The sequence below is a fragment of the Perna viridis genome, chromosome 3 (assembly GCF_037379345.1).
Source record: "Perna viridis isolate PV_CMFRI_1.1 ecotype Kerala chromosome 3, ASM3737934v1, whole genome shotgun sequence".
NCBI classification, from domain to species: Eukaryota; Metazoa; Mollusca; class Bivalvia; order Mytilida; family Mytilidae; genus Perna; species Perna viridis.
The window spans coordinates 27,319,653-27,337,701 of NC_142447.1; the positions used below are offsets into that span (position 1 = coordinate 27,319,653).

Sequence of the window (18,049 nt, forward strand, 5' to 3'; positions counted from 1 at the left end):
ATATATGCACTGCTGCACAGAGAAAAGAGGTAAAAGTCTGTTACATCAATATAGAATACATGAGTTTTTCAATATAACAAACCCAAGCAAAGACACCAGTTTAAGTAGGGAGGGTTATAAGGGTCCAGGGGTGTTATTGGAAGTGATATGAAAACAAAGACGCGCGAGGATCTTTCAAAGAACACATAGAGTGTAATTTATTTGTGGTTTGTTAAGTGTTTTGTTTCGATCAATATGACTGTAAACTCTAAGCGTGTCAGCATGCAATATGTTTTCTTGGAGACAATATATGTCGTACTCTCCGCGAAATGAAATATTCATTAATTCCAAAACATAATCATAATTACCCCAATAGGCATCACTAAGCTCACATGTACCATTATACGGAAGAATGTTAGTATTAACGATCCAGATGGCCGAACTTATCCTTCCATTTATTTCTACAAATGCTTCTATAAGATATCCCGAATTGGCATCTAAAACATTGGCCTTCATCACAAACCGTCGCGACTCCAGCTCTAGAAACAACAATCAAAAGTTTATATTATTCCTACATGCCATGTATTTTGTTTTCTTTTACTGTACGATTGCACTTTTTCCAACAATGAGTTTCACACAGGACAAATTTACCGAAGAAAAAAAAAACAAACAAAAATATACTTGTTATATAACGTAAAATGAACGAAACAAAATACACGGACTAAGGAGTTTTTTTCTCAATATTTTATGGATTAACATCTTTAGTGCAGTATAATTAAGAAATATAATTTAAACGTTATTTTAAGTTTTAATGAACATAAAAAAGCATTATCTAGACTGGGGTCATTTGAAGTTCAATCGACTATGGAATTGTCTATAAATACAAAATTAAACTCCTAAACTAGCTTAAAAAACCAACACATATGTAAATTTTTAGAACTTTAATTTTTTCCTGAAAGCATGAAGTTTAGATTTATAAGAAAAAAATGATAAACATAAATATCCAATGAATATTTACCAGACAGCATATATGATTTCCAGAGTGTGTTGCTGACAGCTTTACGAGTGAAAAGATCAAAATTCTTGACATTCCACCAAAATCGTGCGACCCGTTGCTGGTGCAATGAACAGGTTGGGCATGTTGCCTTTAGAGACATTATAGATGTAAGAGCTGTCTTTTTCATACAATTAAGTCTGCATCTGAAAAGTAATCGCATTCAGTCTTTAATATTTACAGCGTATAATCATGGATATCAATTTTACATCCAACATCGTAGTGATTGAAATACTGGAGTTACAAGTGAAATACAAAATAAAACTTTCTGTTGAGACATCAAACACGTTACATTGTTATACAGTTAGTTGCCAGGATGTTGCTCGCTTTGAATAAAAAAGTTGTTTTTCTTTCTTTCTTTCTTTCTTTCTTTCTTTCTTTCTTTACTTTTTTCTTTTTAATTTATTTGCAATATAAAAGAAATATGACAATGCACTGATTTTCCAAAAATGTGATTTAAGAAATCGGTTGTAACCTTTAAAAAATGATTGACACAGCCTCGGATTTCCTTTTTCCTGTAATTCTAAGCTTCATATCAGATTTAAATGAAGTCATTGTACTGGTTTTTGTTTGTGATAAAAGAGGACTTTAAAAAAATGTTTTTATGATAGGAAAAATAACGTTTTTGATTTGAAGCTTGCAAAATCTGGCCAACTTCAAATAAATCGTCACAATAACAAATATTCTGTCAGTGACTAAGTGATTCATAAAATACACTACAAAAATATTTCATGTATAGTGGCAGTTTTTTTTTTCAGAGCAGAAACCAACCAGTTTCTATTGGAAAGGGTCCCTAATTTCTAGTTCTTCAAATGATCACTGATCAGATAGGACGGTTAAATTAAAACAAAATTTTAATGAAATGCATTAATAAAATTTAGCCCGCGTGTACCACTTGAATACTAAAAATACACACTACAACGATTACATAAATATCGTGCAAATGAATAACCTACTCAATTTCAATATCAGGTGGTTCACCTTCTACTGCCTGAGAGTGTTGTATAAAATAACTGACAGATCCATCAAATTCTACTCTAAGGTATACAAGAAAACCTATCCCATCGGTGACGTCATCTGGAGTAATGACAAGACTTCCATGGCCGTTATTGGACCCAGTGAATTCTGCACAGGCACTGGAATTCAGAAGCTCTTCTTGCATCCAGTCAAGGTAAAATTGCTCTCTTAATTTCATATTATTCCAGTTATATGAATCTACTACTTCAAATCCATTGAATAAATTACCCAAGTGGTTCACCAGACATGTTCCGGACTCATCAACAGACAAGCGAAGAAAATTATCCATACCTATAAGATCAACCAGATCCAATGCACTTGAAACAAATACACCAACAGATTTGAATGCTTTTAACAAATCAACCAATTCATTAGCAAATTCTTTTGAAACATTAGCATTCTGTAACCAAGTGTTCAGATTGGCGAAGAATGTTTCATTTGCACTTTCTGGTAGACCACTTAAACCATTAAGCTGATAAAGACTATTAAGGGTTAAAGAACTGTCTGACAACAGTTTGAAGAATTCCACCGTGTCATCAGGAAAAGAGGCAGATTCTTCATCATTAAGAGAATTTATAAACTCGCCCATTTCATTCTTGATCAGTGTAGTGTTATCTGGTAGAGGAAGGATATGGTCTGTAGTTAATAAAAGGTCGGGTTCAGATTCCATATCGTACATATACATAATATCATAAAATAAAGTCAAAGGTATTGAATCGTAAGTGGGTGCCGGGACCGTCGTTATTGGTTCAACTGTACACGCAGTTAGGTTAGAATAGCACTGAGTTACATTATAACATTCTGTTGAGTTTGTTTCCGTATCATTTAGGCATTGGACATGATCTACACATTCCGTAACATTTATGAAACATGATTCTGTTGAAGTTTCGAGAGTAGTCGTTTCGGCTGCTGTTGTGATTTCCACTGTTGATACCGATTCTGTTGTCGAAATTTTTCTAATTAATGATGATCCTGTCGAATTATCAGTGTCTAATGGTGTAATAAAGGTAGGCTTTGTCGTAATGGAGGCTGCAGGGGTATATTTATTTAGTTCCGCTTTTACATAAATTTGATCAGCTGATTTGCAGCCAACCCCTGAGTTTTGCAAAGTTTTGACCATGCTGCTTACAGACGAACCTTTGATAAAAGCCACTTTGTTCTCAATATAATTTAAAAACTTTGTTTCGTACCATTTTTTCGTAGTTTCAGAAATATCACTGAAGACCAACTTTGAATCTATATTGAACTGGAGAAGCTTATAAATGTCCTTAGTTAAAAATCCCAAGCACTGCCACTGAAATGTGAGCCCAGAGGGGTCGCCAGGACCTTTCGTTAAACTGTAAGACACTGATCGTGCATCAAAATTAACATGTCCTTGACCTACAGTTCTACCAACTCCACCTTTAATGAAAGCATGTGGAGGGGGATGTTCTATTTTGACATACATGGATTCCTCCATCCAATGACTGTTACCACCCTTTTCGTATCCTATCCAAGCATACAGACGATAAAACCCAATGTCATACTCTCCGGGATCAAACTTAAACTTTACGTTCGATGTCCTTTTACCTATCGTAATTTCAGGAGGTGGTGTCACTGATTTATTCATCTTATACAAATCGTAATAAGTAGATATTATAACTTTTGTTGAACAAATGTTTTTAGTCAGTAAATACACGTCAACTTGGGCCGAAGTATAAATAACCATCGGAGACTCTTCTCGTAGAAATTTTGTACTAAACATCTGTTCAGTTAAGCATTCAGGAACCACTGAAAGTTAGAGAGAACGCATGTTATTTGAAGCTCTATGGTCGTTGGAATCTAGACAGAATGATAAACTAAAAAACCCTTTGTAGTAATCCTTTTATAGTTTGTTATGTTGAGAATGTTTAAGATAAAATTTAATAACTTGATTCGAAGATTATACTAATTTAATATCATTGTTTTTTAGAAAATTGATCTTATGCAGATTTAACATTTTACTTTTATGCACACTTAAATCGAGTTACTAATATCATCTTTGTTTTTGTTTTGTTAACAGAAACAAGTATACCTCTGCAATTTCCAGTCTCGTTACTGTTTCCTACACAAAAATCACCACCACATACCGGGGGCGGACTATCACAAGAACGTTCTCTTATTTTTGTACCAGTTCCATAAACACCGGTTGAATCAGATGGCATTTCACAGCTTTTCCATGTCCCCCATTCACTCCATTCCCCGATTGCTGGGCCTTGAATAATGTATGAGAGATCGGTTTGGTTAATTTCGGCATCAAATGCGAAGTAAAAAAGTATAACCATACATTGCATTCAAACTTGATTTAACATTTACTGGTTAAAAGTGGGTAGCCTATATCAGTGGTGGAAACAGGCATTGAAGACCTATATGGTGCGCACCGTCACGCTTAAGTGATTTTCTTTCAATTAAACATTTTTTTCACGAATAACAGAAGGACGCGCAACTACAGAAATCTTGTAGTTATAAGTCTATAAGAATAAGTCTGAAGCAAAATAAAGTAAGGTTACAATAAATAAATAAATGAAAAAAGTTCTCATTTTTTAGTTTAAAAATACCAATTTCTAAGATCTACTTCAAAGATTCGTTTAAATCATTTTAGACAACTTGTTTTATTATTTAAAAATGCGTATTTTATTACTGTTTTGATATACATTTTAAAGAATACTAGCAGTCCCTAGTTTAAAATTAAAAATTTCATTTTATATTCAGATTTGGTTTTTAAAGATTGGAAACTACTCACGGCAGGTTTTCGTCAGTTCATGTCGTCCAAAATCACTACAATCCTTTCCCCCATTACAGGGTGTCGGATTATGACATGTCCGTGTTCGTGTGGTCTCTTTATTACATCTGGTAGAACAGTCTGCCCATGCACCCCAAGGAGTATAACCGCCATCAATTATTTCTGAAAACATAAAAGAAATAGTAAGAAGTTTACCGTTTCGATAAATAATACAAAACATAATGTAGCACTACCCTATTATGAAATAATTTTAAGCAAGGTTATGAATTGAAGACCGATTACATTCTGCATTTGCGTCTCTGTCATTTGATTGTAGTTAGAAAATAATCGAATAAATATGAAAAATGTGGAAATTTCAAATGAACATTATTCAGTTACAGTTTATTGAACGTACATACATGAAATTGTTAACGGTACAGAATAATGAACGGCAGAGAAATAATTGCTATAAAACTGCAAACATTGTAAATTATTAATGGAAGTATTTTCGTACTACATGTACGAATCTTTTGGGATTTTTATGGGCTGATCATAAGAATCATTTAAATAATTGAAAGTTTTTTTCTATCTATTGTAGTTTTTATTATATTGACTAAAAGCTTGAAAAAACAGCATTTTTCACCTTTAAAGGGTTTATATTCTATGAAGGAGTCATCCTACATTTTTTACACAACAAAGAGGTCAATGTTGGCCTTGTCATAAGGATAATTCAATCACATGGAAGTTTCTTTTTACTTGTGAGTGCTTTCAAGGTTTCGACTAAATGTCATATTTTCTGCATTTCAAGGACATTGAGTTTGATAATATTCTTCGAACAAAAAGAGACTTTAGAAGAATTCTTCAAGCCGAAAAAGAAATGTCACGTTTTCGTTATCTCACATACTTTTTGAGATATATCTTCAACGAATTGGTCTTCCCTCTCTTTGGATATTGCAGCCACATATTTATTTGATAAAAAAATCATATTTTTATCCTGGACTGGATACCATAAAAAAAGCATACCGACTTCAATCGAATTTTTGCTAAGTTGTTTCAAAGAATAAGATCTTGAAAAATACTTAACTGACAAAGACAGTGACGGACGCCAAGTGATGGGAACAGTTTAAACGAATTTTGATCCAGGTTAGCTTAATATGATATCATGAATACTTTTACAGTTTTAAGTCTGATACACAAAAACGTCATTCATTGAGAAGAAGGTTATTCATAGTAGAGAACTCAGACTAAAAAAATCAATAAATTACTTGTAATTCAGTCTAATGTATTTTTTCTAAATATTCCACTTGTCCGTCATTAACATGTAATGTGCTCTGGTTATCAGTCCTCTAAATCTTTAAGATTGTCTTAGAATAAAATATTCAGAGACTCAAAGACGTAGTTACGTTTGAAATTAGTATATATCACCCTTCATGTTTTCTTAAGTGTCTAAACACAAAAAGGTGTTTTACATCCTATTTACTCTGTTACCGCTTTTCACAATTTCAATGAAACATTTGATCCCTAACCCATATCTGAATTGATTTCAATAAAGATGAAATGTTTATGTAACTTATTCGCCAACCTGTTTTTTTTCACTCTAAACAACTAATCAAACCGGTACTCTTGAACCTATCAACATCATTTTGAACGAACAAAAAATAATTAAGGAACCTTAAGAGCAATAGAGATGAAACATACACATGTATGTGTAAGACATAATACTATCCTGATGAAATGTTATCCTATTGCTATTATTTCAGGGTTTTTTTTCGGATGATATTTATTATTATGGAAAATGTTCCACACCTATTAAATTATTTTCACAGCTTTATTGATAATATTATAATTAGTTATTAGAAACAGCTAGAGGTATTCCGAATTGTAGTCAGGATACTATTTTATATTATTAAAAAATACAGAATAGTTCTCATATGGTGAACCGAATTCACACACGATAGACAAATCAAGTTCATGAAAAATGAGCACTTTTAATATATTTAGTTATATTTCGATTTGCTTCTGTATAATTGTCAGTAAATTGATATTTGTCCGTGTCAAGTGTAAAACTTAAAAAAAAATGGTTGGCAAAGCAAACATGGATAAATGTTTTAACAATATAATTAGTGTAATATTTTGTTATCGGAAGTTATCTTTGATAAAAGTTGTCGTCAAATAATATCCTGGGAATTAGTAACCTTTTTTAAAGAATGTACATGAACATGTAAGTAAATATTCTAGGATGATATTTAACCATTTAATAATATCATGGATAAAACAAAATATGCGGAAAACATCGCATGAATAAAACTCTGGATACGAATTAATATCTAAGAACATCCTCGATACTTATTGATATCTTAAAACATCCTGCATACTTATCAATATTGTCCTGGATAACATGTCACATCAAAACCTATCCGAATCTTTAACACCTTACATTGTGAACTCTATTTTTGTACCCCACAATACCCAATCACCACTTTTTAATAGTGCGCCAAAGGGGAGCCATTACAGACACCTGAATGCTTCCAAAACATTTGTAATAGAATTTAGAATACAGTGTAATAAAAAAGGAACAAAAACATAATAATAAACATAAAGATAAACATTGTTATTCCCGGTCATTGTTTTATTACATTGTGACTATTGTAATTGATTGATAAGTGTTCCATTGACATAATTTGCATAAACATGCATATGAATGAAACTTAATCTATAAATAATCAACAAACTTCCCAATACAAATTAAAAAAGTAAAAGAGTTAGAGAGTAAAAAGTAAACAAAAAAAAACCCAAAAAACAAAAAACAAAAAAAAAAAAAAAACCAAACAAACAAACAAACAAAAAGTAAAAAATTCAAAACTCTGCAATTCTGACTTAATAAGAATTATACATAAGCTAATATTTAAAGAAACAAATAGATCAACCTACCTGATGTCAAAAGACAACCTTGTCTTTGTATATCTGTTCTTGTTGACACGATGTTGCCGTCCTTGTCTCTTTCAATAATAGTGACCGTTCTTGTTTGAGTTCCCACACAGTTTTGATCTAGACTCGATGGTATTTTTGAACACGCAGACCAACTACCATACTGTGTTTCGCATATAACGAAAGTGGCTTGACCTGGAAATAATAAATCATGACCATTCGATAAAATGAATGGTTCTCATGAATGATATTTTGTTCATGACGTTGGCATTGGACCCATTCTGTGAAAACGACATGTGTTCACCCCGTTACTACAATTTCCTACTCAATAGAAAGGCCGAGATGACGAATATTAACGATAATAAACATATTTGTATCCAAAAATATTTTTTGAAGCAACCACACCGAAAAAAAAAATAAATCGGTTGTTTTTGTCTATAATCAAAATTATATTTATTATCAAATATGTCAGTATTAGCAGAAAACACAATTCAATAAATACGTTGTTATACCATTACTGAATTCATACAATTACCATTAAGTGTGAATGGGAAATGACATAAAAAAGTAGCCGAAACAAGTAATATATCAAAAGAACAACACACGTAGAACGAAAGGAATAAGAAATATAAATGAAGAATTTAGCAATTATGCGTAGTGATTATGATAAACTGACACGCAAGTTAAATGAACTAGGACAGCTTATAGGCGAGTACCGAACAAGAGATTTCGAGGTTTTTAATATACCTACCTAACACACGGCAATATTATATATATTTGGGAAGGTCGTTTATCGTACTTTCAGAATTGCCTGGTCGTAAAAATGGGAATTGGTCACAATTTTTTTTAAAACTGCAAAAACAGCAAAAAAATGAGTATTTCAAAATCATATACATTAAAATAAAAACGTCGTTTAAAAATAAACCATATTTTAAAATTATATCAAAATTGTTTTTTAATCAATTTAAATCTTAGCTTTATTCATTTGTAAAATTATCTTCTAGAAATTCTTTAGAATTAAGGAAAAAACGCATTATTTTGTGAATGACAAAATTTTTGGGGGTTTCCTTATTAAACGACAAGCATTTTTTTCTTGCCTTATAAACATAAAAAACTTATGTTTTCGTCGCAAGACCATATTTATATATTTTTGTAAACATAAGATCATGGTTGATACGCCCCTTTATTGCTCGAAATGCTGTTTTTTAAAACGCAAAAACGCAGGAAAAGGTTTTAAAGCGTGAACTTATAATCGGACACTTATTGATTACATGCAACGAAAAGTTGCGGATATTTGATGTTTTGGTCCGTTCAAATATCTGTCCGTACGTCCGTACCTGTGTCCTTGCGTCCGTCCGTCTGTTCGTACGTCCGTACCTGTGTCCTTGCGTCCGTCCGTCTGTCCGTGCGTCTGTCATAACGTCTTGTGGCCTAGATAACGCCTTCGTATTTTTTACCGATTTACTTCAAACTTTAGTGGATGATTATTAAGTGAGCGTGCTCCCTATTTTTTCCCCTTTTAGTTGGACAAATATACAACTAGATATATCGTAATCGGAAGTTAAACCAACACAAGAAAAAAAGTTCGAGGGCCACCATCAATTCAGTATGCAAATAAAAGCATTTCGTGTAAGACGACAGTGGTCCATTAGGGGCCTGAGGGGCGTATTTTATTAGAGACAAAAAAGTAAGGCAACAATGAGAATAATGAATGCAAATGAAAACCATATATTTTTTCACTCTTCACTATTAATTAGCAAAACTTATAATGCATTAAGAAGTTAGAGGCTAATTATAAATGCCCATTCTTAAAATTTCTTCATTTTTTACCCAAGGTTGCTTTATTGCTTTTTGATGATTTTAATTTTGATTATTGCCTAATGTGTGTAAACGGCTCATAAAAATATTTAATGTTGTATGCGGCATGCCAAAACATCTTAGGTATTTCGAGACATTCTTGTTACCTAATACAACTTGAAAAGGGGCAGCTCCAGTCGGCTATATGTCTTACACAGAATTAAGAAACTTCGTACGGCACAGTTGGGTTGTTTTCCTGAAAGCATTTGGTAAATAGGAGTGACTGTATATAAATCTGTATCTTCCAACAGATATCAAAGACTCCCATTTCCCAATTTGTTTTTAATGATGAATTAAAACACGGCAAATGGTCGACATGCCTGCTCACATATATCAGCAAACCACTGATATTGTATTTCTTCAACCCCGTGCAGGTCCGGATGTTAAAAGAATAGGCCTGCAGCAGCGCTAAACTTGTCGTAAAAGGTGACTAAAAAGTGCTCAGAAACCTAGCCGGGGCACAGAGCAACTGGAATGTGTGCCCCAGGTGGTAGAATGGGGTAGCCCTGGCGAGTTACATGCTGGGGTTGTCAGGCTATAATACGGAAAACCTGACCGCAAACCATAGCCGTGCACCGTGTTGGGAAATATGCCACGTTCCTCGCACGTTAAAGAACTCTGCTGTGGTATTCGATAGGAGTAGGAACCTTTGCGCTCCGCCACAGGAGGCTAAATTGCCCGACCTTAGCCATCCCCCTTTTTCTAGTGGCAACCAAAAAATTGTCGACCCTATTATCCTTGTGTCCCATCCCTTGTTTCATTTCATCATCATTCATGTTCTTTGTATCATCCATTTCATGTTCATCGCCAGAATATAGCTGAAATATTGCTGCTCGGGACACCCCAACAATCAATCAATCATGTATTTCTTCATGCTTTTTAAACACAGTACACAAAAGAATTTGCTGTCTGTCAATTGTGGGTAATCTACATGGTAGCTCAACAATAGTACATGGTAAATTTCTAAAGAAGTACCAAGTAATGAGAGGTTTTGGCATGGAAAGGAAACATTCCAATTGCTCAATAGCTTTAGAAAAAGCCTAGTTTTTCTGAACACTATCAGCTCTATGCTTTAGTTGCACCAGTATAAAGCGATGCAACTTTTTCGCCTATTGGCTGTGCTTTTATTCGACAACTTGTTATTCTCTGATTGCGTTGCCAAGTATTTATTTTTTATTGCGGCTTACCTCCTCACAAACACGCACTAACTATTGAGTAAAAATAATCCTTTCCATTTTACTGTTTCAGCATTCATGTCAACTTTGACATCGTAATGGCATAAAACAGTGGGCATATATCAACTACAAACATGCATAGGTTATCAGCTACAATGTACAATCAGCCGCGTAATATGAAGCAAGGAATCTATGAAAGTATAAGTGCTCAATTAGAAATTATGACCTTCGATATAGTGCAATTGCAAAGAGATGTCAAAACAAAGTGTGACTAGAGCCTTTGTAAGCAATGACACAATGCATTCGGACAAACCTTAACTTTTTCCATATATACGAAAGGAATTCAAATAAACGTTCCTTTTTCTACATTGCTGTAAGATTTATCTTCAAAAAGTCATGTAATAAACCCTGTCGATAAAGAAGGCAATGTATCTAAACACTTCATCAGTGTCATTTTGTTCATAGTAGGTTATTTATTGAAGAACAGTAATCCTGGGTCTTAGAACTGAAGCTTTCAAATACAGTATTTTGGTTTCTTTTTCTGAAGTTTATGCAGACATTCGTAGTTTCACACATTCTTATTTTTCAATTTTTAAACTAATAACCCTGAGTGCCTAAGTCAGTTGTGCAAAAACTACTTGATACAAAGTTTGACTTTCCCTGACCATGATTCACATCAACGACTATGTTGTCCCCGAAATATTTATAAAGAAATGAGTTTGGGTCTAAAAAACTTGAATAACTTGTCTGTATTCAGAAAGCAATATTTATATTTTTTTCAGCAAAAAAACTTTTTTCAGAACGAACAACTCTACACTTATAGATTTGATAGGTCACGTGAATGGTGCATGAAAATGTTCTTTTTTGATTTTTTGTCGATTCTGTATCACGCCAAAGTTATGCTGTATATTTTGAAATACAAATGAATACGATGGAGTTTCCGATCTTTTTGCATAAAATGCAAGACGACCAATAATGTATTAGATATGATCAGTTGGTGTGGACGTGTACTTAAAAAAGAAGTTTTTCTTCGAGTAAGTATTTTTGTACACTTGAAATGATAATGAAAAACTCGATTGAGGTTAAAGAGTAATCAAGGGAACCAAAATTCTGGCGGAAATCAAAAGAATGTAATCCAGGGACAAAGACCAGATATGGAAAACAGACAATTACAACAAAGAATGTAAGGTGTCGTTTACTTGTATGAGTCTTGTAATAACTTTTGTGATGCCTAACTTTGTTAGAAGGAATGTCATCGAATGGATCAAATTCCATAAGTAACATTCTATATACATCACCTTTCCTGCATCAAAGCGTTTATAAAAGTTGGAAATATTTTATCAGTTGATAAGCGGTAGTTTCTGCTATGTCACAGTTTGGCATATAATACAACGATGCCAATTTATTGGCTTTGTATATCTTTCAGAGAGGCAGAGTACGCATTCAACGATCATGACACGCAAATATTATGTCTTTTTAAGGAATATTTCAATTTACACAATGAATTAAACGAGGCCGGGATAAACACGAAAAACAATCCGGAAGACAGCTCCACTGCTTTTTATTTTAAAGGCTTGTAAAAACATTGAGTCGCATCATTGATCTTCATTAAGTGAACGAATCGCTTAAATGTATTCGAAATTTATGGAAGTTCAAATAGATTAATATGATAAGAAATCTAAAGTAGTATAATGTTTTTCTGCTGTTTCAAGTTGGTCGACAATAATGCATTTGATTAATTATAGTTTAATATTGTTTTTTTATCAAGATTTTCTCCTTTTTCTGACAATGTTTTATCTTTCTATTAAGAAAAGAAATAATTCAGCATCAAAAGTTTAAAAATATATTGAAATAAATCTCACGGTATAATTACAAGCTTTTCGAAATATCTTAGATCTCGCGAATTTTTGAGAAACGTGAACACGGGAAACTTTTACGACCAATCAAATCTTAAGCTATGATGAGTTTTCTTTCAATCTATACCAAAATTAGCCATGTGTTAGGTAGGTGCATTAAAAACCTTAACGCCCCGTGCAGGTCCGGGTGTTAAAAGAATAGGCCTGCAGCAGCGCTAAGCTTGTCGTAAAAGGCGACTAAATAGTGTTCAGAAACCTAGCTGGGGGCTAGGCGCTCTGCCCACAGAGCAACTGGGATGTGTGCCCCAGGTGGTGGAATGGGGTACCCCTGGCATGTTACATGCTGGGGTTGTCAGGCTATAATACGGAAAACCTGACCGCAAACCATAGTGGTGCACCGTGTTGGGAAAGATGCCACGTTCCTCGCACGTTAAAGAACCCTGCTGTGGTATTCGATAGGAGTAGGAACCTTTGCGCTCCGCCACAGGAGGCTAAATTGCCCGACCTTACCCATTCCCCCTTTTTCTAGTGGCAATCAAAATTTGTCGACCCTGTTGTCCTTGTGACCTATCCTTTTTTTTTTATCATTTCATGTTCATTTTATCATCCATTTCATGTTCATTGTCTGAATATAGCTGAAATATTGTTGCTCGGACGTTAAACCCCAACAAACAAACAAACAATAAAAACCTTAACGGTTTTTTTTTCCAAATTGGCGCTCGCATATTAATCAAGAATTATATCGATATAGCAGCGAACAATGTACAGGAGATCTTAATAATTGCGCCGAGTCTGCTACACCCAATAACCATGTACATGTGAAAGCATGACTCTCCTAGGATGAATATTTTAAAAGTGATAAGGAAACGGAAAAGATTGCACTGCAAGGCAAAACAATCAAACCACCTAAACGACTGGTTCAAGTTTCGCCGAGTTCGTAATAAATGCATGAACAATATTAATAAGTGCAAAAAGGATTTCTCGGAAAAACAAATTTCCCAAATACAATCACCAAACATGTCCTCTCAAAATTGGTAGAAACTCTAATCTAATTGGTTTACCAAGCAAAAAATCGACCTACCACGCCCTTTAAGTAAATAATAGATATATAGAATCAGACAAAGAGAAAGCTGAATGTGTCAATTTCTTTTTTTTTGCTCATCAGTCGTCAGTCGATGACTTCAATACTTTGGTTCCAAATATTTCTGATAAATCGCCTCTAAACATGAATGAAATTCACTTAAGAGAATGAGATTTCGAGGACATATTACTCAACTTGAATATATCTAAATAATCAAAGAGGCCTGATATGATACATCCTAGTTTTAAAAGCAGCGGCAACCGCCTTATGATATCCACTTACTTAATTTTTAAGCAGAACACTTTCCGAACAGATTGAAGATAGCAAATATTATCCCAGTATATAAAACAAGAGTGGTCTCGAATGTCCTGCTAACTATAGGCCCTTATTCCTATTCTCTATTGTGGACAAACATGGAATGGTGTATAGTTAAGTATTTGTTTAATTTTATTAGTTCAAACCGTTTATTAAAAAAACACCAGTCTGGTTTTAGACCTGGAGATTCAACTGTTAACCAATCGAACAGTTGTTTTGAAACTTGTTTCTGAATCCTTATTGGAATGTTATGTATACTAGTTTGTAGCGCTCATGTAATTATATAATTAAATACTGTCTAAACTAAATCTGAAAGGCAATATTTTGCGGAAGTTTATATTAGGTCATCTCATTAAATACTATGAAATCAAAAGGCAACAACTTTGTTAGAAGTGATGGTACAGCAATCAAATTCAAATGGAGAGACCAATTTCACATCTTTTTTCTTCGTTATGAAAGTAAAATTGGTCGAACGAATACAAGAATATCCTATATCCACAAAGCGCCATGCCACAGGGAACAAGGATAATAAAAAGAAGTGTCTATCTAAACATGTGTTATACATTCTCAGAACAACACCAACATAAACAACAAACAAACGAAGAACGAAGGCATATATAGGTTATTTTGCTATAAAATAGTTTCCAATACGACCTTATTTAACATGTCCTCCAGAACTGTATTAGTTGAAAGTTACAATGAATTAATTACCACTCATTAAAACCAAATCAAAAGAACATGAACCAGACCCAAGAACATCTAAATGAAGCAGCACATAAGATCCATTAACATTTAAATAGATCCATATCGTTTGATACAAAAACAAATTAAATGTAAAGCCTATCATCGAGTCCTTTATCATAAATAATTAAAGGAACAAAGTCATACCGCGTATGAATTTTTAAGGTATTAAGCTATATTCACATTTTTGCATTAAAGAAATAATTCTAAAGAACAGCATGAATGCGTGTTCTACCAGAGATGAATTTAAGTACGATGAATTTAAGCTTGCTAGTTAGTAATAACTTTTCTTTTGTCATAAATTTTTTATGAATTACATTCAGCATAGAAAAGCACTGGACTTAAATTCAAAGAGTGTCATTATTTTTTAAGACTGATTGGCGTGAGAAAAAAATTCAATAATTAATAATAAATCAGCCTGATCAGTGTCAAATCTGTCCTATAGATCATCCGTGTTCGATCAGCAAGCCGTCTCAAATAAACAATCATCCGTCTTAAAAGACTATTACAGTTTATATACAATGTAGTACCATCATTTGTTTTGAAAACTATTTGTAAATTCATGCATCAGTCATATGACCATATGTTGTGCGTCATACGAAGCTGGCTTATATTTATTTAAATGAACAATACCAAAAATAAGTTTATTTGTTACGACACAGCCTTTTGTAAACAAAAAGAACCTGACTACACTTATAACTAAACCAAAGAAAATCAAAGGGGTTTCGGATGTTTCATCATTGTTTGTTTGGGGCAAGCTTCAACCGCGTTGCTTACTAAAGGTCAAGTACTGTGAAAGAGTAAAATAACTAAGGTGGAAGTCTACTTTAATATAAGAAACAGACACGCTATTTTTTCAATATATTAGTGTCTGTCTAAACACCTTTGCGTACATGGAGGTATTACTATAATCTAAAATTTCGCTATAATATGAATCAGTCTAAATTTTATTAAATGGTGCATAAAAGTTGCTCGCACTTATCTATAAATGATGGTATCCATTTAAATTCAGAATTGTGATTTCTACTTGACTTGCCTTTGGAAAGTCTTTCAAATAACTATATCTCATGAATCGAACACAATTGATGACTAATGGAAATGCAAATGAAATATCTGCCACTTTATACAGATACAAATCATTCAATAGTTATTTGTTTATTTTACAATAAAAAAATTCAATGCGAAATGATAACATCATTTGAATTTGGTTTTGAATAAATAATTGAAAAAGTAAGTCACGCGTTCGAATCAATTCATACGTCAGTTTTTGATTTTAGAAATGTTTTTTTTTTGTCATAAACATGTCAATACTTTCATTATAAGAATGTTTTTTTTTCATACAATTACACATAATTTGCTTCATTATAAAGCTGATTTTGCGATTTAGTTTTTAAAATATTCTTAAACACATTAGAATACTGGCTAAGGTAGTGGAGAACAATCTTTTGTTACTTACTGTGTTCATTAGAGGAATGAAAGATTTGTCTCCTATTAGTTCGACATAGTATCTAAATCATTTATGCTTCCTCATTTCTTACAAATCATCAAATAAATATTTGTTGTGCAACAGAGTAAACTCTTGATGTTTTGATATTAGGTTTCTCCTTTGACATTAAAAGTTATGAACATTCTCATTCTCGCTATTTTTTAAATATTATAATAAAAAAATACTATGTTTCAATTAAAATTTCTTCGGTTTTACATTTAAAAAAATCAATTAGCTGTTTGTCCCGGGGTTATTTGTAATTTATAAAAGAGTCATCAATGAGTAAATAAGATTGAGGATGTCTTAAATTCGTGGATTCATATTTTCCACGACGCACACGAGATCGTATTAAGGCTAAGCTAGTTTATGTTCCCGTGTCTATAAATATTTACAATTGATTGAAATATTTGTCCAGTGCTGAGTCTTAAAAAAAACCTTTGGTTCTATGAATATGTCGTGCGTTATATGGTAGTGCCAGTTTTTTGTTGTTGTCATTTTTATCGCCACACGTAAATTAACCCAACCATTCACATAGAATGCTCTAGTTTTTAATTGATAGATATATCGTTTTAGTCGAGATCCGTAAACAATAAAAAAGATAACAAATTCACTTATCAACGATGTTGTATTCGATCGTTCTATTGATTAATGTGACCGAAAGAATTATTGAGAAAGATACTACAGTACAATTAATTACAAAATATGATTTAATTAATTAAAATTATTGACAGAATTCCTGAAGTAATTTTTTGAAGTGTTTATCTTCGATATCAAAATGGATAATATTGGTCTCGAACCATCCTACTGTTGTTGTAATAGGTCCAATATAAACGGGCATTGATTTTAAAATGTTGAATCAGTCTAAAAAGATTAATATCAATCGTTTACTCTTATTACTCACTAAATATGTATCCATATATTGTCTGATTAATTATAAATTATACAACCCAAGCCAATTACTTTGATTTGACGACATCGATTAAGTGTAAAATAAAAGAGCGGTAACATCTTAGCTACAATCCTGAAATATGTCTGTCACATACAGCACTTCCTTCCTTGGTAAAGGGAATTTAATATCAAAGTTTCAAAGCTCTTTTTTATATAAAAAATAAAACTTGGTATACGAAAAAAAAAAAACGAATCAGTGCGTTTTCATTTTACCTTGTAATCATAAAAAAAATCAGCAGTAATACTGATCTGTGGCAATACAAACTTAACCTCATGACTATGTGTTTCAAAAATTCTCAAAGTAGCTCTGATGATTTCAAAATGAAAAAAAAAACACTATAAAATCTACTTTTTATAGTTGAAAACTATTATTTTCCACACTCATTTGCGAACTCCTCCTGTTTTGGAGTCAATTTATTCCTATAGTTTCAAAGTGAAACTGCAAGACTGAAAATGTTTCTGTTGACACCCTAAATTTACAGAATAATACTTTTTATACGCCCGTCCGTCCGTCTGTCCCTCGTAAACATGTCTCACCATAACTTGAAAACAACTTATCCAAATTTCTTGAAATTTAAAATAGTTGTTTCTTGTAGTTATCAAACGGTCTGTAGACTTTTGGTGAAAATCAGATTAAAACTTTTCGTGTAACAGGACTTTGTAACTAAAATAGGGGGATGTTTTGTTTTCACATGTCGCGCCGGATCTCAAAAACGATTTTCAATTATTGCTTTAAACTTTACACACTTGTTAGATATATTATTCTGAAGATTTGTATACTTTTTGGTGATAATTCAATATTTTATTTTCAAGTTATTGAGGTTTTTTTTTTTTAAAAAAAAACGACATATTTTTTTCACATGTCGCAGCGT

The 18,049-nt window shown here is 32.8% G+C and overlaps 1 protein-coding gene across 1 annotated transcript in view; it reads right to left on the minus strand.

The window, feature by feature from the left end:
- Positions 1-18,049, minus strand: part of LOC148621673 (uncharacterized) — a 51,845-nt gene that overhangs the window by 24,744 nt on the left and 9,052 nt on the right. Inside the window, exons 2-7 of the mRNA XM_088576293.1 lie at positions 7,722-7,913; positions 4,812-4,973; positions 4,104-4,283; positions 1,990-3,820; positions 998-1,179; positions 348-518 (exon numbers count right to left, since the gene is read on the minus strand). Of these exons, the coding sequence (XP_088432419.1) occupies positions 348-518; positions 998-1,179; positions 1,990-3,820; positions 4,104-4,283; positions 4,812-4,973; positions 7,722-7,913 (2,718 nt within the window). The remainder of the gene's footprint in view (positions 1-347; positions 519-997; positions 1,180-1,989; positions 3,821-4,103; positions 4,284-4,811; positions 4,974-7,721; positions 7,914-18,049) is intronic.